Source organism: Tachyglossus aculeatus, chromosome 14 (assembly GCF_015852505.1).
Source record: "Tachyglossus aculeatus isolate mTacAcu1 chromosome 14, mTacAcu1.pri, whole genome shotgun sequence".
In the NCBI taxonomy this organism is placed as follows: domain Eukaryota; kingdom Metazoa; phylum Chordata; class Mammalia; order Monotremata; family Tachyglossidae; genus Tachyglossus; species Tachyglossus aculeatus.
The window spans coordinates 26,790,119-26,815,983 of NC_052079.1; the positions used below are offsets into that span (position 1 = coordinate 26,790,119).

A 25,865-nucleotide genomic window follows, 5' to 3' on the forward strand; every position below is an offset into this window, starting at 1 on the left:
CTTGAACGAGCAGGGTAGTGGTTTGGATGAAGAGGAAAGGGCGGATCTTGGCAATGTTGTGGAGCTGAGACTGGCAGGTTTTGGTGATGGTTTTGATGTGAGGGGTGAATGAGAGAGCGGAGTCGAGGATGACACCAAGGTTGCGGGCTTGTGAGACAGGAAGGATTGTAGTGCCGTCAACAGAGATGGGAAAGTCAGGGAGAGGGCAGGGTTTGGGAGGGAAGACAAGGAGTTCAGTCTTGGACATGTTGAGTTTTAGGTGGCGGGCAGACATCCAGATGGAGATGTCCTGAAGGCAGGAGGAGATGTGAGCCTGGAGGGAGGGAGAGAGAGCAGGGGCAGAGATGTAGATCTGGGTGTCATCAGCATAGAGATGATAGTTGAAGCCGTGGGAGCGAATGAGGTCACCAAGGGAGACCTGAGAATCTGAAAGCAGCTTCTGTTTTCTATTCTTTTGCTCAGAAAACCGAATAATAAGTTGGTCTTTTGAATGACAAATTAAACACAGACTATTGTTTGAACATCTTTAAGTATTTTGATACTTGCAGAAACAATGGACTTTCACTGCAGCGTACATTTACACATTTATATATCCATAGGTGGGAGAGAGAGAGAGAGAACATATCTAACTTGTAGGCTGGATATGCTCCCTTGGGAAACTCACTTTGGCTCAAAGAAGAGTTTGAGTGTGAATGTGGATTTATGGGTGTTTATGAGAAGCAGCATGGTATAGTTGAAGAGCAGAGGCCTGGGAGCCAGAAGGTCATGGGTTCTAATTCCGGCTCCGCCGCTTGTCTGCTGTGTGACCTTGGGTAAGTCTCTTCACTCCTCTGGGCCTCAGTTGCCTCATCTGTAAAATGGAAATTGAGACTATGAACTCCAAATGCGGCAGGTACTGTGTCCAACCTGATTTGCTTGTGGCCATCCCAGTGCTTAGTAGAGTGCCTGGCACATAGTAAGTGCTTAGCAAATACCATTATTCTTTTTCTTCTTATAATTCTTATTCTTATGTCTCTCTACCTGTGAGTAAAACCCAGCCGAAGGACCTCTCCCCCATTGTCTGTAGTGCAGGGGCTGAAGGGGCAAGTCATCGTTACAGTTGGTGCTCTGGCACTAGGAATTGGGGAGTAGAGGAAAACAGCTTTGGAGTCAGAGGTTGTGGGTTCAAATTCTGGCACCACCAGTTGTCAGCTGTGTGACTTTGGGCACGTCACTTCACTTCTCTGTGCCTCAGTTACCTCATCTGTAAAATGGGAATTAAGACTGTGAGCCCCCTGTGGGACAACCTGATCACCTTATAACCTCCCCAGCGCTTAGAATAGTGCTTTCCACATAGTAAGCGCTTAATAAATGCCGTCATTATTAATCAATCAATCAATCAATTGTATTTATTGAGCGCTTACTATGTGCAGAGCACTGTACTAAGCGCTTGGGAAGTACAAATTGGCAACACATAGAGACAGTCCCTACCCAACAGTGGGCTCACAGTCTAAAAGGGGGAGACAGAGAACAAAACCAAACATACCAACAAAATAAAATAAATAGGATAGATATGTACAAGTAAAATAAATAAATAAATAGAGTAATAAATATGTACAACCATATATACATATATTATTGTTATTATTCCTCTGGTTGTAGCCCAGAGATGGGCTGCTCAGCAGAAGGCAGGAAGTATGCACTGCCCTCCTGATTCTATAGCTGTGGAACTGGAAGATGACCTGAGTGAATGTGTGTGTGTGTTTGTTGTGCCCCTGCCCTTACACTTGAATCTGTTCCTCTTAAGCAGTCTGATGTTCACTCCTCCCTGGACCCACGGCACTTATGTACACATCCATGTGTAATTTACTTTCATGTCTGTATCCCCATCTAGTCTGCAAGACTCTTGTCTGCTGTATGACCTTGGGCAAGTCACCTCACTTGTCTGTGCCTCAGGTACCTCAGCTGTGAAGTGGAGATTGAGACTGGGAGCCCCACGTAGGACATGGGCTTTATCCAATCCAATTTGTTTGTATCCACCCCATTCATTCATGCATTCATTCAGCTGTATTTATTGAGCACCTACTGTGTGCAGAGCACTCTACTAAGCGCTTGGGAAGTACAAGTCGGCAACATATAGAGATGGTCCCTACCCAACAACGGACTCACAGTGCCTGGCACATAGAAAATGCTTAACATGTACCACAATAATAATAATAATTATTATTATTATTATTATTATGGACAGGGTGGCTTAGTGGAAAGAGCATGGGCTTGAGAGTCAGTGGTTGTGGGTTCTAATCCCAGCTCTACCACTTGTCAGATGTATGATTTTGGGGAAGTCACTTCACTTCTTTGTGCCTCAGTTACCTCATCTGTAAAATGGGGATTTAATGTGTCAGTCCCACGTGGGACAACCTGATTACCTTGTATCTACCCCAGCGCTTAGAGTAGTGCATGGCACATAGCAAGTGCCTAACAAATATCATCATTATTATCATTATCATTATTTCTACCTACTCTTCTGTATTGCACTCTCCCAAGCACTTAGTACAGTGCTCTGTACATAAGTGCTCAATGAATACTACAGTTTGATTGATTGATTGATTGTTTTTGTGTATGTGTGCACGCACGTGCCTTTCTCAAACTCTTGTTTCCATATGTCAATCTTTTAATCTGCAATTTGCCTCTGCTTTTTCTGCCTTCGTCCCCCAATCCTGGCCAATGATCCCACTTCCACGTCAGGCTCAACCACCAACATTATGGAGAAACATTGTGGACTAGTGGTTAGAGCATGGCCCGGGGAATCAGAGCACCTGGGTTCTAATCCCACTCCGCCACATGTCTGCTGTGTGAGCTTGGGCAAGTCATTTCAGTTCTCTGTGCCTCAGTTACCTCATATGGAAAATCGGGGTTAAGATATTGAGCCCCTTGTGAGCCATGGACTGTGTCCAATCTGAATATCTTGGATCTACCCCAGTGCTTAGAACAGTACCTGGCACACAGTAAGCACTTAATAAATACCATGAAAAAAAAAATGAAGCATTGACAGACAGTTCTATTTTCCATTTGCATTTCAGCTTGTTATATATAAAATGGACTTAATTGATTACTAAAATGTGTACAAAAGGTTTATTCATTTTTTGCACCTTTTATAAAGTATGATGTATGGTTTTCATACAAATGTATAACTGCGTATTAAATCCTTACATAGGAATGATTTGATAGAGTCTGAGATAAACATTATACAGTCAAAACAAGTTTGTTAAATTAAAATGCTAGAGATCACAATTTAATAGAGTCCTTAATAATAGGAGGAACTTAAAGGTTTATATTGGCATCTGTACATACTTTGAGGAAAATGAAAAACAATATATGATCAGAAAGGGGCTAATTCTATAAGCTATAATCACAAACTGTGCTCTATGTATTCACTTACATGCTCGAAGTGATGGAGAACCTTTATTGAAATTATATACTTGCACCAAAATAAACTTCAGACTTCCCTTATTATTGAGTTTTGTTTATGTCAATAACCTATTACATTTTTATTTCACTTTGATATTAAGCTCATTATTTGGGTGTCAATCGAGCACATATTGCTAAAGTACATCTACAAAACCAACCTGGAGCATATCTTTTTATAAGCTTACTTTATATAAAACAATTCCAATTTCATTTTGGAGCAGCTAATCTAAATGGTGGACATTTTGAAAACATCTGTGTTTATAAAGCAGTCTTATTGTTGTCTATTGCTTGGAACAGAGAACAAGCTAAGGAAGTATAAATTAAAAGTGTGGTGGTATGCTAAGATTTGTGTGGAAGGCGGCAATGGTAAATCACTTATTTTTACCAAGAGAGCTATATGGATACACTACCAGAATGATTGCAGATGGAGGTGATGTGTTCTGGGAGAGTTGTGTCCATGGCATAGTTATGGGTCGGAGATGTCTCGACAGCATAAGACAAGACAATTCTGAGACTGGAGAATCACAAGGTATTGCAGGCAGAAATGAAGTGACAACTTTTAAACCACTGTTCTACTCTTTATATTGCACTCTCCCAAGCATTCATTCATTCAGTCATATTTATTGAGTGCTTACTGTGTGCAGAGCACTGTATTAAGCTCTTGGGAAAGTACAATACAACAGTAAACTCTGACATTTCCTGCCCTCAACAAGTGCTTAACAAATACCATCATTATTATTATCATTATCAAATGGGTTAACACACACCAGCAGAGCATCAATGAGGAGTTAAGCTGGTTAGTTCTACATCACCAATAACGAAAGAATCTTAACGAGATGGCAGCACCACTTCAGTGATCTCCTCAACCCCAATACCACCTGGTAAATGAAGCCCCACAAACGATAGCTTGTTTGCCTACATGCGAAGACGAGTCTTTCTCTTCAACAGTTAATGAAGCCACCAGTGTCAACAGAGACATGCAGAATGGCGAAGTTCCCAGATCTCTTGGTGTGCCTGTTGAAATCTAGAAGCAAACAGGTTGTTTTCACAGGTTCTTCCTCAACATATGGGACTCTGTGAACGTGCCACAGAATTTCAAGGATGACACTATCATCACCATCTTCGGGAAGAAACGGGAGAGAGCTGAGTCTAGAAACTGTAGTGAAAGCCCTCCAGTCTTCCTTATGGAGTCATTCGTTCAATTCATTCAGTTGAATTTATTGAGCTCTTACTGTGTGAAGAGCACTATACTAAGCTTTTGGGAGAGTACACTGCATCAATAAACAGACACAATCCCTGCCCACAATGAACTTACAGTCTAGAGTGGATGAGATGACATCAATACAAATAAATAAATTACAGATAGGTACATAAGGGCAGTGGGGCTAGGAGGGGGGAAGAACCAACAGAGCAGGATGATGCAGGAGAGAGTGGGAGAAGAGTAGAGGAAGGGCTTAGTCTGGGAAAACCTCTTGGAGGAGGTGTGCCTTCAGTATGGCTATGAATTCGGGGAAGAGTCATTGTCTGTTGGTTTTAAGGAGGAAGGGCATTCCAGGCCAGCACAGGTCATGGGCTAGGGGGTTGGCAAGGAGATAGGTGAGATTTTAGCCAAGTCCTCCTGCCATCACTATTGAAGAACATTGTTAAGCACTCCTAGAATGACAACAGATCCCAGTTGGACCCAGTAGACATGATCTTTGTTGCACAGGAGAAATGGCCTGGAAGTCAGAAGGACTTGAATTCCAATGCCAGCCCTTTCATTTGTCTGCTCTGTGACCTCGGGAAAGTCACCTCACTTCTCTTTGGCTCAGTTACCACAGAAAAATGGGGATTAAGACTATGAGCCCCATGTAGAACATGGACTTTGATCTAACTCCAGTGCTCAGTATAGCACCTATCTCATAGTAAGTGCTGAACAAATACCATTAAAAAACAAAACAAAAAACTTCAGATCTCTATCTCTTTAGAGACGTATTTGACCTCAACAGTCATCTTGGGCTCTAGCAAATACTGAAATTTGTTTGGCTTCCTGAAGGAATGTTGCAGGAACCAAAATGACTTCACAATGATTCATTCAATCTTATTCATTCGATTGTATTTATTGAGCACTTACTGTGTGCAGAGCACTGTACTAAGTGCTTGGAAAGTATAATTCAACAACAAATAGAAATAATCCCTACCCAACAACGGGCTCATGGTCTAGAAGATGATAAAACTGGTTGCATCAGAAATGGTGTGGGTCTTTCCTGGTCTTTTCACCACAACCAATGGAGAAACTTCCCCAATTCATAAAAGATTGTTTTTTGTGCATTAGTCTTTGCAGCATAGTTGTGCCCATCAAAAAAAAAAAAACCCAAAAAACAAAAAAAACCTTTTAATTCATTCATTCATTCAATTGTACTTATTGAGTGCTTACTATGTGCAAAGCACTGTTCTAAGCGTTTGGGAGAGTACAATATAACAACAAGCAGACACATTCCCTACCCACAACTAGCTCACAGTATAGAGGGGGAGACAGACATTAATATACATCAATGAATAAGTACATAAATTACAGATACATATATAGATAGACATAGATATATATATATATATATCTATATACATATGTGCTGTGGCAATGAGAGGGAGGATAAATGACAGGAGCAAGTCAGGGCGATGCAGAAGGGAGTGGGAGGAGAGGAAAGGAGGAGATGCAGAAGAGAGTGGGAGGAGAGGAAAGGAGGTCTTAGGGAAGGCTTCTTGGATGTGTGCCTTTAATAAGGCTTTGAAGTAGGGAACAGCAATTACCTGTCTGATATGAGAAGGGAGGGTACTCCAGACCAGAGGTAGGATGTGGGTGAACAGTCAGTGGTGAGATAGACGAGATGGAGGTACAGTAAGAAGGTTAGTATTAGAGGAATGAAATATGTGGGCTGGGATGTAGTGGGAGAGTAGGGAGGTGAGGTAGGAGGGGTCAAAGTGATTAAGTGCTTTAAAGCCAATGGTGAGTATTTTTTGTTTGATGCAAAGGTCCCAAACTAAGCCTCACTTTTCCTCACCTCCCACTCCCTTCTGTGTCACCTTGACTTCCTCCCTTTGCTCTTCCCCCTCCTCAACCCACAACACTTAGGAATTTATCTGCAATTTTGTTTATTTATTTTGATGTCTGTTTATTTGTATTGATGTCCGTCTCCCCTCCTCTTGACTGTGAGCTCATTGTGGACAGGAATTGTCACTATTGCTGCATTGTCCTTTTTCAATCGCTTAGTACAGTGCTCTGCACACAGGAAGTGCTCAGTAAATATGATTGAATGAATGAATGGATGGGTAACCACTGGAGTTTCTTGAGCGGTGGGGAAACGTTTCTGAAGGAAAACGATCCGGGCGGCAGAATGGAGTACAGACTGGAGTGGGGAGAGACAGGAGGGAGGGAGGTCAACAGGGAGGTTGATACAATAATCAAAGTGGGATAGGATAAGTGCTTGCATTAATGTGGCAGCAGTTTGGATGGAGACCTTGAGTGAGTCACTTAACTTCTTTGTGACTCAGTTACCACACCAATAAAATGGGGAATAAATCCTACTTCATCCTACCTAATCCCTGGGATGAAACAAATTAATCAGGTTGGATACAGACCATGTTCCTGCATGGGGCTTTTAGTCTTTAAGCCCCATGCAGGAACGGGGACTGTATCCAACCTGATTAACCTGTTTCAGCCCAGTGGTTAGAACAGTACTTGACATCTAGTAAATGCTTAATGCTTTAAATAATTAATTAATTAGGATAGTCATTTTTGATGCTAAGGATAGCTACATATGAAAACACTTTATAGTACTATTCTAAAAATGCAACAAGAATGTGAGTTAGTTTTCAAGACTTTTCTGGTCACCACCCTCCTCCCACTACCACCTTTGGTGCAGTAGGAAAGGTAGATAATTACAACCCTGGGAAATGGCTGTACTGTGGTGAGGCCACAGCAAAGCTGCCTTGTTAGTGACTGTGATCCCGTGAACAACAACAAGGAAGAGACTTGCGAAGCCACTAATGGGCTCTACCTGAGACAGGTGATTGCTGGCCTGTGGGGGTGGAGCATGGAGGGAGGCATGGCTTTCTCTCCCTGCTCTTCCCAGGATTGGGCCTGGGCCAATCAATGACTGCCACATAGAGCCATAATTGCCATGCCTAAGGCAGATAAAAGGTGCTTGTTTTGAAATGCATGGGGGCATGTGCAGAAACAGTAAGAGAAGGAGTAGAGGTAAACAGAGGGAAGCACTTGCAGCAGGAGAGCAGCATTTGAAAGCATTGGCAGAATGGATTTCTTTGACCACAGACTGGTATTGGACCCTTGGTGTGGTGGAGTGAGTGAGTGTGGGTATGTGTCATTCCCTTGCACGCTGGTAAAACTAAGTAATTGGTGAACTCTACTAAGTGTCACTGAGTCTCCCCCAGTCCAGGAATTTCCTGGTTGGTACGAACTGGGGGCTCATGACAGTATTTGTTACGTCAGTGGAGGTTTGTCCAAGACTGAAGACTCTAATGTCCCTACATTAATCTGTTTTGCTCCCAAATTCTCCAGTCCTGTGCCACATTACTTAAATTATTGTTTCATAGAAGTAATTGCAGTATTAGTAGTAGAAGTAGTAGAAGCACCATGACGATGAGAAGCAGCGTGGCTTAGCAGCGTGGATAGAGTATGGACCTGGGAATCAGAAGGACCTGGGTTCTAATTCCGGTTCTACCACATGTCTGTTGTGTGACCTTGGACAAATTACTTCCTTTCTCTAGGCCTCAGTTACCTCCTCTGTAAAATGTGGCTAAAGAGTGTGAGCCCCATTTGGGACAGGGACTGCGTCCAACCTGATTAACATCATCTACCCCAAAGTTTAGAACAGTACTTGGCACATAAGTGCTTAACAAGTACCATAATATATTTCATATTGCTTTATATATTTTATTGTAATAAATAATATCAATACATATAATATTAATACATTTTATATATATAGTAGAATTAGTCAGGCACAGTCAGAGAACTGTACTCAATGCTTGGGAGAGTACCATGCAACAATAAACAGACACATCCCCTGCCCACAATGAGCTTACAGACTAGAAGTGGGGGGACAGACATCAATTCAAATGAAGAAATTACAGACATGTACATAAGTACTGTGGGGCTGGGAGTTGGGAACGGCGGGCGGGGGGGAATGAACCAAGGGAACAAGTCAGGGAGACTTGCTAATTTGTTGATTTTTACCAACAAAGCAGTTGGTTAGGACATCAGGAGTTAGGGAAGGAGGTGACTGTGGGGGTTGTAGATTTCAGGAGGCAGCTGAAGATTGGGGAGAACTGATGGGTGTTGTGGGTGTGTGAGTCAACAAAGGAGGAGCTGTAATTGTTGAGCCGAATCAGCTGAGTTGAAGTTTGAGCATTTGTAGAGGGAAAAGTTGGCTCAGAGCCCAGATTTCTGCTGGCTGAGTTGAGCCCCATGTACACAAGAGCAGCAGAAACCATCTGTGGTGGTGATCCAGGATAATAATAATAATACTAATGATGATGGAATTTAGTAAGCACTTACTATGTGCAAAGCACTGTTCTAATTGCTGGGGAAGTTACAAGGTGATCAGGTTGTCCTACTGGGGGCTCACAGTCTTCATCCCCATTTTACAGATGAGGTATCTGAGGCCCAGAGAAGTGAAGTGACTTGCCCACAGTCACACAGCTGACAATTGGTAGAGCTGGGATTTGAACACATGACCTCTGACTCCAAAACCCATGCTCTTTCCACTGAGCCATGCTGCTTCATAGCCTGCTAGGAGTTGGGGTTAAGGAAGAGAGTGGTGTTGAAAGCTAATACTTCTGCATCAAGGAAAAAGGGGATGGAATGAGACCAGGTGAATTGAGATGGCCTAGGGTAGATAGAGTGGATCCTGATAAGGGGTGAAGAATAGATCTGAGGAACAGAGATTGCGGTGAGATATAAGGTAAGAAATCTGTGATTGGAACATGACATTCATTCTGCTGATGATTCCTCCATTTCAACTCTTTCAAGCAGCTCTTTGCGTATTCTGCAGTCAGCTATTCTTATCAGCTCCTCAGACTGAGAGAAGGTTTTTGCTTTAATGATGTGGACTGTCTTTTTTCCAGAATCTCATTGCTTGGGATCCTGACTTGCCACTCTAAGAATCACATATAGTTGGTGTTGATGAAATAGTCTTAAAAGTCAAATATCATCAGTCAGTCAATTGCATTTATTGAACATTTACTGTGTGAAGAACACTGTACTAAATGGTTAGGAGAGTCCAATATAACAATATATTGGACACATTCCCTGTCCACAATGAGCTTGCAGTCTACAGTGGAAGACGGGCATTAATATGAATAAATAAAATTTCAGGTATGTACATAAGTGCTGTGGGGCTACGGGTGGGGGAGAATAAAGGGAGCAAGTCAAGGCAGCTCTAAAAGAAGTTGAACACAGTTTCAATCAATCAGTACTAAACACTTTACTAAGTGCTTGAGACAGTATAATAAAGTAGATATTCCTGCCCTTGAGGAACTTACCATCTAGACAGGGACACTGATATTAAAATAAATTACTGGTAAAGGAAAGAAATGAGAATAGGATTTGCACATAAGTGCTGTGGGACGGAGGGTAGGGTGAGTTTCAATGTCAATCAGTTAGTGAATTGCATTTATTGAGTATTTACTGTGTGCAGAGCACTGTACTAAGTGCTTGGGAGAGAACAATGTAAGAATAAATTACATTACAAAACAACATTCATGCCCACAGTGAGTTTATAGTCTAGAGGAAAAAGCAGACATTAATATAATTACATAAATTACAGATATGTACTAAGTGCCAAGGTGGTATGGACTTAAGTGTCTAGATTCATTCTTTCATTCAATCATATTTACTGAGTGCTTACTATGTGCAAAATTGGAAAGTACAATTTGGCAACCAATAGATACAATCCCTACCCAACAACGGGCTCACAGTCTAGAAGGGGGGAGAAAGACAACAAAACAAGTAGTCAGCGTCAAATTGCATCATTATAAATAAATAGAATTATAGATACATACACAACATTAATAAAATAAATAGAATAATAAATATGTACAGATATACTCAAGTGCTGAGGGGAGAGAGATTGAGCAGAGGGAGGGAGTTGGGGTGATGTGGAGGGGAGGAGGAGCAGAGGAAAAGGGAGGCTCAGTCTGGGAAGGCCTCCTGGAGGAGGTGAGCTTTCAGTAGATGACACAGAAGGGAGCAAGAATAGGGTGGGGAGATAAATGACAAATAAATTTGACCATTTTGGAAGAATATAAATTTATCTTTTGGGTTTAAAGCTGACACTGCTGACGAAAGGATTTTTATACTTATATGTAAGAAAAGATGATTAAAAAAATAGATGTGCAATCAGGAAACTTCCCCAACCACAATGATTGTCCATCTTTGTTACATGGGTTACCTGCCGTGATTGGCACTATTTCAATTTTACCTCTTAGTTTCAATATCTTCCAAAGGCTCTAATAAATGCACTACATGTGACTGCCTCCAGCTTTCTAATCAGCTTCCCAAGACTAATTTCCTTTTTATTTCCAGCTTTTAAACTTCATTGGTAGATTTTGTCCACCCAACTTAATTGATGGAGTATATAAACATATAAGTGCTGAATTAAGATAAATACAGGAACAGAGTACTATATTAAAAATAAGAATCAGGAAATGGGTAAGTGTATTCAAAATGTTGAGCACCATTTTCCTTCTTTTATTGGGTTTCAAATAAAGCGTATCTAATAATGAGTGAGTGTGCATTATAGCCCTAACCAAAGCTACAACCATTCCTTATCAAGATGATTAAGACATTATTTTTGGCTTCAGCGGCTATTTCCTGTGTATGGAATGTATTTTTTTTAAATCATTATCAAGGGAAATCCCACTGCATTGAATCCATTACCTAGTCAATTTTGACTTAACTAGATTCAGAATGCCTGGATTCTTATAACCTGTTTAACATTATATCTTGTCGGTTATTCCTAGGTAACATTTCCCTTGAATCCAGTATTCCCATCCACTCTGATTCAGGGGCTTGTTGTATCCCAGTTTGGATATTATATCATCCTCCTTAACTGTTTTCCCAGCCTCCAGTAATTCCTTTATCCAGCCTACATTTTGCTGCTGGAATCATTTTTCCAAAACATGATTTTGTTCAGGTCTCCCACCCAACAAGCCGAAACTCTCGACCAACAGCTTTAAGGCACTTTTCCTCTAGACTGCAAGCTCGCTGTGGGCAGGGAATGTGTCTGTTTATTGTTGTACTCTCCCAAGAGCTTAGTACTGTGCTCTGCACACAGTAATCACTCAATAAATATAATTGAAAGAATGAATGATTGAATACTTATCCATTCTTTTCTCTCACTTCACCCTGGCTCACACGCTTCATTCCTCCCCAGGTAACCTACTTACTTTGTCTCATTCACATTTCTCCCAAACTCTGATGTCTTACGCACGACAATACCTGTAAAGTCATCCCCTTCACAATTCCCCAGGATCCAGTTTTCACCAAATTAAGACATTCTGTATCACATCTCTTTCAGGAATACTTACCTGATTAATTTTTCCTTTCCCTCTACCCCACAACTACTTCCTCAACACTTTGATGTCAACGATGCTCTTGGGTTTTTTTCCCCCTTTTTTTATGATATTTGCTAAGCACTTACTATCTGCCTGGCACTATGTTAAGTGCTGGTTTAGATACAAGCTAATCGGGTTGTCCCACATCGGGCACACAGCCTTAATTCTCATTTTACCTTTGAGGTAACTGAGCCACAGAGACTTGCCCAAGGTCATACAGCAAACAAGTGGGGGAGTCACTCCCAAGGCTGTGCTCTATCCACCAGACCACACTCCTTTTGGAATTCTGCACAAATCATCTTAAGGACTTAGTAATTTATATCTCCACTTTTCCTTTCTCATTTGTCAATTATTTTTTTCCTGTTTTCTCTACTAACGGTAATACACTCTTCTAAGTGCTTAATACAGTGCTCTACACACAGTAAGCCCTCTACAGCTAATACTGACTGATTTTGGCCACCAAAGAACTGTGTGGCCTTGGACATGGTATTTAACTGCTCCGAGCCTTAGTTTCTCTATAGTTAAAATGGCAATATGCTGCCGTACGTATAAGGCTAGTTATAAGGCATCTAGACAAAAGTGTAAATACTAAATTGGCAAATTCTAAGGTCACTGAGGGCAGGGAGCAGAGTCTTTTGCATTCTCCAGTTCTTAGTATAGTGCTATGCACCCAGCGGGAATTCAGTAAATGCTATGGATTTATTTTGAAATTTAGAACTGTGGGAGTTTTTTCTTTAACCTATTTACCTTGCCCCAAGATTCATTAAAGGGGAAGCTAGGCTTGTGAAATTTAATTTACTATTTAAATATGAAATTGCCTGGAAAATTCCCCTAAAGGTTTGTTATCCATTCCTGGGTTTGAAATAGGAGACCTAATTTTCAGTGTTATCCTTCTATGAAAATATGGGCATTCTGGGAACTTTTTAAGCTGTAATACCTCAAGATTTCACAGTAATACCAGCCAGTTCCATAGGTTTTTTTTTTGCCAGCCCCATCATTAAGCCTGCCAATTAGAAGATATACAGATTTTTAAAGTAATCTTCCAATTCTACTTTGGTTATCACTCTCTCATCACAAGCTAGACATTTTCTGATTACCTCCTTGGGTTAGTCTGGGGAAGTATTCTGATCATTACTGTTATATGATACTAGCTGTTTATCAATGAGATAAACTGCCATTTTCTTTCCTAGTCTCCTTCTGCTTGAAACAATTAAAGAACACTTTCCTATTTCCTTTTCCATCACTTGAAAACTTTGCTTTGGCTTTTACTTTGTAATTATTTGATTGTGCTATTGGAAATCACTTTTCACCTCTAATTTTTTTCCTTCTTATTGATTGGCAGAATTAGAGAAAGACTTTTGTGTAGTGTATAATTACCTTTTGATATTGAATTAGGTGAATTTACTTCCTTAATTGGTAGCCTAAAGCAAATATCTTCTATTGTGACATAGATTTAGGGACCTCTAATGTTATTTTCATTACACTCATAGAAAATGTTATTCCTTTCTTAGTTTTCTGGCCTTCGGTATTAAAATAGGTTTCCAATGATAGAATAGTTGGTAATTGTGGTCATTAAAAAATCTACTAGAAATAGTCACATACTTCTAATTCCATTTGTTTCTAACGTTTATTCCCCAACTTGTTGAATCCTTTTTATAATACAGGCTAGATGCTAAGCGTACCACTCTGTATTGACCAAAAGAAGGCTATTAGTCATTATTATTATTATTATTGTATTAAGTGCATACTATGTGCTGAGCACTGTTTTTAGTGCTGAGGTAGATACAAGGTAATCAGGTTGTCCCACATGGGACTCACGGTTTTAATTTCCATTTTACAGATGAGGTAACTGAGGCACAGAGAATGTAAGCGGCTTGCCCAAGGTCACACAGCAGACATGTGGCAGAGCCAATATTAGAACCCATGTCCTCTAACTCCCAAGCCTGTGCTCTTTCCACTAAACCATGCTGATTCCAAAAGAAGTCTATGTAAAATACCTAGACTTTATATCATTTTCAAACAGTTACTTTCATTCATATGGGCATTGCCCTATCACTCTGTGATGTGACCTATTTCACCAGTAGGGTTTTTACTTTCAAAATAGAAAAATGAATTGTCTTTTAAAACTAAGACTGAAGATGAAAGAGATTGCAGTTTCATAGTTAGCTTTTTCTGCCACTTGGCTGTGAGTTATGCTATTCAGTTTTATGGCAATAGAACAAATTGAATTAAGCCAAGAATTTTTCTCGATAAGTCATTTGTATCGAAAAATGAGCACATTTTATAGTGCTCCATCTCCATTAAACATAGTTATTAAAACAGGACTGCTTCATCTTTTCGGTGTTCTTTTTTCATATGTGTCTGGGAGAGTCTGTGATGAGAGAGTAGAGGTGTGAAAGAGAAATGACAGGTGTGAAAGACAAAGCATGTGTGTGAAAGTGAAGGTGGATTTGTCCTCATTCTGCCTCTAGCTGGCCCTTTTTTAAGCGGTTCTTGTTGAATCCTTGCTTTTTGTTAGCACTGTACTAACCTCTGGAGTAGATACAATCAATCCGTGATGGAATTTGATAAGCGCTTACTGTGCATCAAGTACTGTTCTAAGCGCTGGTGTAGATACAAGATCATCAGGTTGGACAGAGTCCCTGTCCCACATGGGGTTCACAGTCTTAATCCCCATTTTACAGATGCCTTAACTGAAACACAGGGGAAGTTAAGTGACTTGCCCAAGGTCACGCAGCAAAGTGGCAGAGCTAGCAATCAATCAATCATATTTATTGAGCACTTACTATGTGCAGAGAGCACTGTACCAAGGGCTTGGGAGAGTACTAGTGCTAAGTGCTTAGTACAGTGCTCTGCAACCAGTAAGTGCTCAATAAATATGATTGAATGAATGAATACAACAGAATTAGCAGACATGTTCCCTGCCCAGAACAAGCTGGCAGTCTAGAGGATGAGAAAGCTATGCTAGTATATTGCACTGTCCCAAATTATAACAGGCATGGATACAGTTGCATTCTCTGTCTTTCTCTTGATCTCTCTCCTCTCCCCTCTTCCTCCTCCTCCTCATCATCAATCGTATTTATTGAGCGCTTACTATGTGCAGAGCACTGTACTAAGCGCTTGGGAAGTACAAATTGGCAACATATAGAGACAGTCCCTACCCAACAGTGGGCTCACAGTCTAAAATGTTCTTGCTCTCACACTTGACTGTATTGATGTAAGCCAAGTCTGGGTAGAAAAAGGTTGAATAGACACTGCCCAGAAAGACCTAGAGAAAAGCCCAGCTTCACAAAGGTCTGTTGAGACTGTAATATATATATATATATATATATATATATATATATATATATATATATATATATATATATATATATATATATATATATATATATATATATATATATATATATTTATATCCTTCCCCTGGCTTCGAATGCCCTGCCTCCACACATCCGCCAAGCTAGCTCTGTTCCTCCCTTCAAAGCCCTACTGAGAGCTCACCTCCTCTAGGAGGCCTTCCCAGACTGAGCCCCCTTTTTCCTCTCCTCTTCCCCAACCCCCCACCCTACCTCCTTCCCCTCCCCACAGCACTTGTATATATTTGTACAGATTTATTACTCTATTTTATTGGTACATATTTACTATTCTATTTTGTTAATGATGTGCATATAGCCTTAATTCTATTTGTTCTGATGATTTTGACACCTGTCTACATGTTTTGTTTTGTTGTCTATCTCCCCCTTCTAGACTGTGAGCCCGTTGTTGGATAGGGACCGTCTCTATATGTTGCCCACTTGTACTTCCCAAGTGCTTAGTACAGAGCACACAGTAAGCGCTCAATAAATACGATTGAATGAATGCATGAATATGTTCATTTGTAGGGTTGTGGAATTTCAATTTCCTTCAGCAAACCAGCTTTTCAGAGGGACTTGCACAGTGATTTCACCCTCAAACTCTTGTACCATAAACATAAGCATTCACTCCTGTATTATCATTGATTATTATTATTTTTTCTATGTTTGCTAATCACTTGCTTTGTCAAAAGCACTGCATTAGGACATACAATGTTGCCTAGTGGATAGAATATAGGCCTGGGAATCAGGAGGACCTGGGTTCTGATTCCTACTCCACCACTTTTCTGCTGTGTGACCTTGGGCAAGTAACTTCACTTCTCTATTCCTGTCACCTCATCCATAAAATGGAAGTTGACTGTGAGCCCCATATGGGACTTTGACAGTATCCAACTCCATTAGCTTGTATCTATCTCCAAGCTTAATACAGTGCCTTGCACGTAGTAAGTGTTTAACAAATACCATGAAAAAGAAAAGAAGCTTAACAAATGCCATAAAGTGCTTGACAAATACCATAAAAAAAAATAAGAAAAGTTACAAAAATACGGAATCAAAATTGTCCTGTCCCTCAGAGGTCGCAATAACTACATTTTTTAGGAGGATAAACACATTGGGAAAGAAACTAGGAAAATCTGTAAAAAAAAACAAAAAAACAAAAACGAAAAACTAAACCACACACACAAACTTCACTAATGCCTTTTGACTAGCGTGATGAATTTGGAAGAGGATTTTGCCTAGTAGACAAAAAAGGTCCCCTCGTCACTCAGGTAATGTAAATGCATACTAATCCAAGAGACTAATTCCAGTTCATACCCTGATTACTATTCAAACTGAATAAATATGTTCTAGCACAATGGCAATTATCCTCAGATGAAAAAGAGCCATCTTGCAAAATCATCTTATTGAATATAAACTCTATCTTATTTTGCTAACTGCTTTAATATGGACACATTATGAGTATTTTTCATTTCCCAAATGTAGACATGCCATTCTAAGAACTTTAGGATTTTAAAATGAATTGGAATTACATTCAAATTAACATTTTGTGTCCAACATGCCATCAATTAATTCTATTCAAACATAATTGCTTTTTCAGTAGCTGTAAAAGCATCTGCATCACTCATATTTGAGTAGACAAGATTGAAGAATGTCCTTTGGCTTCTTCCTGGTGCTGTTAGGAAAAACATTTTTTCAAGTATTGAAAACTTGTATTGATTTATTTTTCTCCCTTAGTGTGTGATTTCATATATTTTTATACTGAACAGAAGTAAGGCTATGACCCCACCCTAGATGAGAAGCAGCTTGGCCTACTGGAAAGAGCATGAGCCTGGCAGTCCGAGTTCCTGGCTGCTAATTCCAGCTCCATCGCTTGTCCGCTGTGTGACTTTTGGCAAGTCATTTAACTTCTCTGGTCCTTAGTTTCCAAATCTGTAACATGGGCATTCAATCCTACACCCTCCTACTCCTGTGAGCCCCATGTAGGGCAATGATCATGTACAACCTATATCTTGTATTTACCTCAGTGCTTAATACAGGGCTTGGCACATGAAAAACAGTTATGTACCATCGTTATCATTATTATTATTATAATTATTGGTTGTCATTTAATCCCCTTTACTTCTTGGCACAACTTCATGTCCTACAAAGTAATAATAATAATAATAATAATGGCATTTATTAAGCACTTACTATGTGCAAAGCACTGTTCTAAGTGCTGGGGAGGTTACAAGGTTATCAAGTTGTCCCACATGGGGCTCACAGTCTTAATCCCCATTTTACAGATGAGGGAACTGAGGCACAGAGAAGTGAAGTGAGTTGCCCAAAGTCACACAGCTGACAATTGGCAGAGCGGGGATTTGAACCCATGACCTCTGACTCATGTTTCCTGTCTCCCTAATAGTAATAAGAATTGTGGTATTTGTTAAGGATTTACTTTGTGCCAGGCACTATACTTGTGTGCTGGGGTGGATACGAACAAATCAGGTTAGACACGGTCCCTGTCCCATGTGGGGCTCATAGTGTCAATCCCCATTTAATGGATGTGGTAATTGTGAGGCACAGAGAAGTCAAGTTACCTGCCAAAGGTCACACAGCAGACAAGTGGTGGAGCAGGAATTAGTACCTGTGATCTTCTGATTCCAAGGCCCATGCTCTATCCACTAAACCATGCTGCATCTCTTATGTCATGGTGCTTCTCCCTAGAAATCAAAAAGTTCTTGAAGGAACACAAGACAAGAAGTTGCACTTAACTGCACATCCAGAGTGGATGACAGTCTGCCTTTTATCAGTCTGATGCTCATGGACAGTTGAAGTATGCATTCATTCATTCAATCGTATTTATTGAGCGCTTACTGTGTGCAGAGCACTGTACTAAGCGCTTGGGAAGTACAAGTTGGCAATATATAGAGACGGTCCCTACCCAACAGCAGGCTCACAGTATGCATTTGTGATTTTGGCTGAGAAGGGAGGAATAATCGACGAGGGATCCCAGATTATGGTAACTTGGTTCCCGTCCTTTCTCCCGTTACTGTTTGGGAGTTAGAAAAGTTGTGTGTGTACCTCAGAGCCGAGATGTGAAAAGTTAATTGATCACTTGATGCTATTTATTGAGCATTTACTCTGACAAGCACTGTACTAAGCACTTAACTTTAAACATTTACTGTGTTTCAGAGTACTATATTAAGCATTTGAGAGAGTGCAATAGAGTACCTAAAATCTAACCTTAGTGAATTCAGCTAGACTGACAAGTGGCATTGAGATAGGAGGGGAGAAAGAGTCCTTGGAAGGTTTTGAGAAGTTTAGTTACGTGGTTGTAGTGGTGGAACTGGAAGTTTTATTATCTGTCTGTCATCGTGGGCTGGGATCTGTGAAGTCAGGAACTCCAAGGACAAGTGGAAGGAGGCCCAGGGATATAGTGTGGGTAGCAGCATGGATGGTTACTTTGGCCACCAAAGCAGAGTAGGAGGAAACTAGGCCCCACAGTCCTTCCCCACAGCTAGACTGCCACACCACTTTCCTGAACTTTGGGTCCCTTCGCCTCACCCCAACTAGAAGCAACACCCAAACAAATCCTTCTAGAAGTCCATCAGGAGATAGGCTTAGCATCCTTGCTTTGGGTAGGGAACATGTCTGTTTATTGTTATATTGTACTCTCCCAAACAGTACTGTTCTCTGCACGTAGTAAGCACTTCAGTAGATAGGATTAAATGAATGCATCCTCAAAATTCTGAAAGCAGAACGTCTGGCTCACAAGTTTGGTTCACAGCTCCCCAAATTGGGAGACCCAAGCTTCCTGAGGTGTTGCTGCCTTTCCAGTGGGGAAGCAGCATAGCCTAGTGGAAAGAGCACGGCCTGGGAATCAGAAAGACCTAGGTTCTAATCCCACCTCCACCGTCTGCCTTGTGATCTTGGGCAAGTAGCTTCACTTCTTTGTCTCAGTTACCTCATCTGTAAAATGGGATTCAGCCATGTGGGACAGGGCTTGTGTCCAGTTAGATTAGCTTGTGCTGTGTCTGGCACATAGTAAACACTTAACAAAAGCCATTCAGAAAATAAAAAAGAGTAGTAGTGAGAGAAGCAAGAATTCCAGAGTGGTAACAAGATGAATCAGAATAGCATGGGCATTGGTTCCTGTGTCTCTTCTCCGTCTTGGCAGGATGACTTTGACACACTTTGCCATGTATGTTGGATTTTTTTTCAACATATTTAAGTGCTTACTACATGTCAAACACTTTTCTGAGAGTGGGGGTAGATATGAGATTATTCGGGTTGGACACAGTCCGTATCCCTCATGGGTCTCACAGTCTAAGAGGGAGTAGGATTTTACAGTCAAGGAAACTGAGGCACCGAGCAGTTAAGTGGCTTGCCCAAGGTCACAGAGCAAGCAATTGGCAGAGCTGGGATTAGGACCCAGGTGATCTGACTCTCTGGCCTGTGTACTTTCCTCTAGACCATTCTGTCAATGCTTTTCTGAGCCTGAACATGCCTGTCAGGGGAATTATGTTGAAGAACAGAATAATTATTGTTTTAGAGTATTGTTGTTAATGTATGATTTCATGTACTAAATAGTATTGCATTTCTCTAAATCACTGATGTTGAACAGGAAGAGAAACCTGTTATTTTGTTTTTATGGGACTTGTTAAACACTTCCAATGTGGTAAACATTGTTCTAAGCCCTGGGGTAAGTACAAGTTGATTAGGTCAGACACAGTCTCTATAGGAGGGAGAACAGGAATCCCTATTTTATAGTTGAGGAAACTGAAGCACAGAGAACTTAAGGAAATTGCCCGAGATCACACAGCAAGCAATTGGAAGAGTTAAAATTAGAACTCAGGTCCTCTGACTCTTAGGCCCATGATCTTTCCACTAAGAAATGTTTCTTCTCAGATTTAACAGAAAAGGATGGGAAAACTTTCAATTAATCTTGATACTTATTTTTCTCAACAGCGTTGTTGAAATGACATAAATTGGGTTTAAAATGGAAACCCATGAAGAAAGGAAAAGATAACATTTGGAGCAAAAGGAGTGCGTGAATGTTTTTCTTTTGAAGAAGCAGCTTTACATACGATTATGCTGATTCTGAAGGTTCCAGGACTGAATTGCGAATTGTTTTTTCCCAGTTCAATCGATGGATATTTTCACCATTCCTTAGAGACATTGAAGTTGGGAGACGGAGTGTGATGGGAAAAGCAGCAAGTTTGGGTGTGTTTTTAGCCTTTACACTTTGGATTAGTTTGCTGTCTTGCTGAAGAGATTCTGCTTTTGAGGGTCAACTATTGAATGTGATGGATTTACCTTCAGAAATGAACAGACATGGGAAGAATCCAGTAAGTCACAAGTTAGAAGACCAAAAGAAGGTAAGATGTTGTTTTTTTTAAATATAATTATTTCATTGATGCACAGTAACCATTCTGCAAGAAACTATCTGAAAGGGAATGTTTTGGGTGATAATTATTACTATGCTGGGAGATAAACGTACAACCAAATGTTGTGGATATGTGTTTTATTTCTCCTTGGAAATCTAAAGCTTTGTCTAGCAAATTGGTTGGCTAATCATTCCAACCACACCTGGATATGAGTACATTGAACTTTATGTTGACCTTGGGTAAACTGCCTTTCTTTTAATTTAATGTCTGAATTTAGCATGTAGCACCATCCCAAAATTAATCTGAGTTAAACCTCAAAAATTAGAAAACTACCTTGTTCCTTTTTTAAAATGTATTGTCCATGCATTTCCTCAATTTCATTTTTGCCACACCCAGGTAATACTATTCCCTCTGTAGCTAACTCTCTTCATTAGCCTATGATAAAATTTTTTACATTTATTCTCATGTTGGCTTTGTGTCTGAGAACTTGCCGAGCAGTGGCTGTGAGAAGGAATGAAATTGCATTAATCAAGTGATTAGGAAACCTTCTGGACTGATAGGACTCTTAAGATTCATTTTTAAACCTGCTTTAGCAGCTCATGGCCGCAGAACTGCATCTCTTCAGTGAGGAGAAGGCTGGGACCACTTGTTAGAGAGGCCATAACTGAAGCAATCTTTATGGGCAAGAATGTAAGAGGGTTGGCAAAGTTACGTTTCCTGTTCCTAAACCTTAAAAGCAAATTAATTGCACAGGCCCCATAATGATTGATAAAGAATAAACAGAATTCTCAGCATTGCATTGATCGGCAGAAAAAGCTTGAGTTGTGTTTTCTGAATACCCATTTCAGCTACCCATCTCCACACACTGGTCTGATTCTTTGCATACATCTCAACTTTCAATTTGATATTTAGTCTTGAACTAAATTAAACTGTACTAATTGTGTGTAAGAAGAGGTGATTATGTCAATTGTACCAGATCCTTTGTTTCTGAACTAAGTTAGGCTTTGCATACACCTACCGAGAAGATAAAAGATAATCACCCATGATAACCTTTCTTTCAAATGCTATAGTTTATGTGATTCACTCAGAATGGACTTTATTCAATAAAATATTTTGAGTAGTCATCATGACTGAATGCATTAATTCTTCGGTTACAGTTTTTGTCCAGCATAACTAATTCCAGATCTTCAAAGATAAATGTATAAGAACAGCAGTACAATGCTGAATAACGGGGGCAAAAGGAACAGTGACATTATTGCTAAGTAGTCTTTTTACAGAGCGGTCGCAAAATGGCTGAAAGCATGGCATGTCAGAGCTAAACCACCAATCCTCTTTGGGATAGAAAAAGAATGAGAATTTGGATCTAAACTTGGGAACTTTTATATTGATTGAGATGAGGAAATGCATCTTCTATACCCTGATCTGTGAGTGATGAAACTCCTGGTTTAAATTGCCGTAAGCTGATTTTTCTAAACAGTAGACTAGGAAATGGCATGCTTTATGTTTACAATCTTGAGCCTTTTATATGTACTATGACTCCTCCATCATGTTGGCATATTGCTTTCCAGTAAAGTGCTTTTCAGTTTCATTTGAGCAAAGACCACTGGAATAATAGAAGCTCAATAGGTAGTAGAAATGTCACATCCATGTAATTAATTTTGACCTTGAACGGAAAGCCGGAGATGAGTACTTTACTCACAGCCTAATTATAGCAGCTGCAGGTTCAGATAGCACTGGGGCACTATTTTATGGCCCCTGTGTGTTAGACCAGGATATTTGGTCAGAGTTAATAATGTATTGAATTTTTGTCAGGATACTCTTGACAAAACTATGCCAGTGGTATTTTATTGAGGAAATCTATTTTGGGTTTGGAGCTTTTAGAAAATAATATTAGATCTTCTTGCTCAGCATCTCTAAACAGTATCAGTGTCAGAAGCATAAAGGCACATATGAAAAATGACTCAATTTGCGGTAGGTGTCCAGAATTCTTTGAAATGGACTCCCACTTTAATTTTTTAGAGCCATTGCCCACAGTAGCTTTGCCTTTATTTTCAGCCAGAGAAAATGCTCCCAATCAAACATTCACATTTCTAAGAGGTTGAAAATCATTTTAAAGATGCCCAGCTTTGTCTTTAGTGAGAATGTCTGTTGGAAAGAAGGAATAGACTGACTGTTATCTTAAGTGAAGGTTCAGGTTCATTTGTGTGTGTGGAAAGATGGTCATAGGTTTCATCTGAATATTTTCAATTAAAAAGTACACCATTTTAACTGATACTGAAAGAAAGTAAATTCTGCATCTGAGAGGTATTTTACAGGTGAAATTATTCTCATGAGATGGATATTTAAACAGGCATCCTGTTGGGCACTTCAAAATGGCATGACCATGATGACTGTGGATGGTAAGAGTACCTTCTGCCACAGTTGAGCTGGGTCATTCTGGGCTCTTTGACGACACAGAACTCCAGACCACTGGCTTTAGTGCTCTCCTGCAGCTGCCTCTCTCTAACATAATAACTGTCTTTTCCAGCTACACCCCTATTCTTCACTCCTAAGCAAAACTCCTCTTCCACTTGCCCTCACCTCTTCTAATATCCAACCCATTGCTCATTCCTTTCTCCCTGCCTGGAATGCCCTTCTTCTATGCCTTTGCCAACCCACATCTCTGCTCTCCAAAGCCCTACTAAAAAGTTACACCCACGTGTAGATGTTCCCTGATCTTTACTGTCATTAGATGATCCCTTTATCCAGCTCAGAGCTCAGGGATTTATTTGTAATGTATGTAGTATATTTTCATGTGTGAAGTTGTATTGTTAATATTTAATCCATTACTCTGTGTTTCCTTTATTGAACTGTAAACTCCTAGAAGGTTGAAATTGTATCCTACATATTTCTTTAGAAAGAAGGTATTGGATTAAAGTTTTTGTTACTGATACTGAGGGTTTAACAATCATCATGATTTATTATGCACCTACACTGTGCTGAGTGTTTGGGAGAGTACCACAGGTAGGAGATACAGTTGCCATCAAGGGGGATACAGTCTACTGAGAGTCCAGCGAGAAGGGACTTGGGCTATGTGTGTACTGGGAGTGCAGGAAGCCGAAGTGGAGATGGAGAATTTCAAATGGAACTCAAACTAAAAGGGTACAGTTTTTAAGAAAGTCTTTGTTCCGCCTTTGTAATCTGACTTCTCAAAAAAAGAGGTTGCATATTCATTCATTCAATCGTATTTATTGAGCGCTTACTGTGTGCAGAGCACAGTACTAAGTGCTTGGGAAGTACAAGTTTGCAAAATATAGAGACGGTCCCTACCCAACAGCAGGCTCACAGTCTAGAAGGGGACTAGTGGATATGTGTGGATAAGTGCATTAGGTTGTTATGTAAACTATCTCTCACTTGTAAAGATTCAGACTAATGCCTGTTCCTTTGTCTTAAGCAGACCAAAGCTATCTGAAGTTCTGTTTTAGGCAGCTTTTATTCATTGCATCTCAGTAAGGAGATAGAGCTCCTCCTGAGTCTGATACAAACCTGCGAGAGTCCTGAAAACGAGAAAGATGAGTTGACCCCAATTCTGGTCTCATTTCGCTGATGATGGTCAGCATTGTAAAGATCCCTGCCCCCTTCCTTGAAGGGGTGATATGAAGACAGTCGATATTATTTTTGAATCGGGTTCTTCCTCTTTTGTTCCTCTACTCCTGACAGTCAATGTGTAAGTGGGGAAGAGGGCACTTAAAGTTCATGGAGGATTCCAGTGGGGAGAGTTCTAGAGATTGCTCCCTCTGTGCACAGCAAGATACATCATGCCAGGATAGGAAACATTTGGGAGCAGGTCAAAAATGGCTTGAAGAAGCGTGCCTTCTTAGAAAGAACATGGACCTGAAAATCAGTGGGCCTGCATTCCAATTCAGGCTCCACTGCTTACTTGCTGTGTCACATAGCTACTCTGTGCCTCAACTTCCTTATCTGTAAAATGGGGATTCAATTCCTGTTCTCCCTCCTTCTTACACTTGCCCACTTCCCTCCCTGACCACCGTCTTCAGCTGTTCGCTTTCCAGTGGTTCTCTATCACTGCTTTCAAACATTCTCATGAATCCCCTGTTTTTTTTTATTAAACCCTCCCTTAACTCCATAGCTCCCACCAGGTTACCAACGACCTTCTTCTTGCCAAATCCAATGTACTGTACTCCATTCTAATCCTCCTCAACCACTCCGTAGCCTTTGACACTGTGACTCACTGTCTTCTTCCTGAAACATTATCTAACAGTCCACTCCTGGTTCTCCTCCTATCTCTCTGGCACCTTCTTCTCAGTCTGTTTTGCAGAATCTACCCTCTAATTATGAGGGTCCCATAAAGCTCAGTTTTTGGTCCCTTTCGATTCATCTACACCCCATTTATATTCATTTTAGAGAACTCCCATGTCTTCAACTACCTGCTCTTCGGGACTGGTTCCTTTCCAACCCTGACCTCTCTCCTTCTCTGCAGTTTCACATTTCCTCTTGTCTCAAGGACATCTCTACTTGGATGATAATAATAATAATAATAATAATAATAATAATAATAATGGCATTTATTAAGTGCTTACTATGTGCCAAGCACTGTTCTAAGCACTGGGGAGGTTACAAAGTGATCAGGTTGTCCCACGGGGGGCTCACATTAATCCCCATTTTACAGATGAAGGAACTGAGGCCCAGAGAAGTTAAGTGACTTGCCCAAAGTCACACAGCTGACAATTGACGGAGATGGGATTTGAACCCATGACCTCTGAATCTGAAGCCTGTGCTCTTTCCACTGAGCCACACTGCCTCTCTAATGTCCCGTTGACACCTCAAACTCAACATGCCCAAAGCAGACCTCCTCATCTTCCCACCCCAAACCTGTCCTCCCCATGTTTTACCATCACTGTAGATGACACCACCATTCTTCCTGTCTCACAAATAATCTTGGCATTATCCTTAACTCGTATCTCTTAATCCACATATTCGATCTGTCACCAAATCCCATTGGTTCCACCTTCACAGCATCTCTAGAATCCTCACCTTCCTCCCATCCAAACTGCTACTATGCTGATCAATGTGCTTATGATATCTT

The 25,865-nt window shown here is 40.5% G+C and overlaps 1 protein-coding gene across 1 annotated transcript in view; it reads left to right on the forward strand.

The window, feature by feature from the left end:
- Nucleotides 1-25,865, forward strand: part of NAV3 (neuron navigator 3) — a 783,489-nt gene that overhangs the window by 80,648 nt on the left and 676,976 nt on the right. The window contains exon 3 of the mRNA XM_038756254.1: nucleotides 20,361-20,770. Within this exon, the coding sequence (XP_038612182.1) occupies nucleotides 20,699-20,770 (72 nt within the window). The 5' untranslated portion in view covers nucleotides 20,361-20,698. The remainder of the gene's footprint in view (nucleotides 1-20,360; nucleotides 20,771-25,865) is intronic.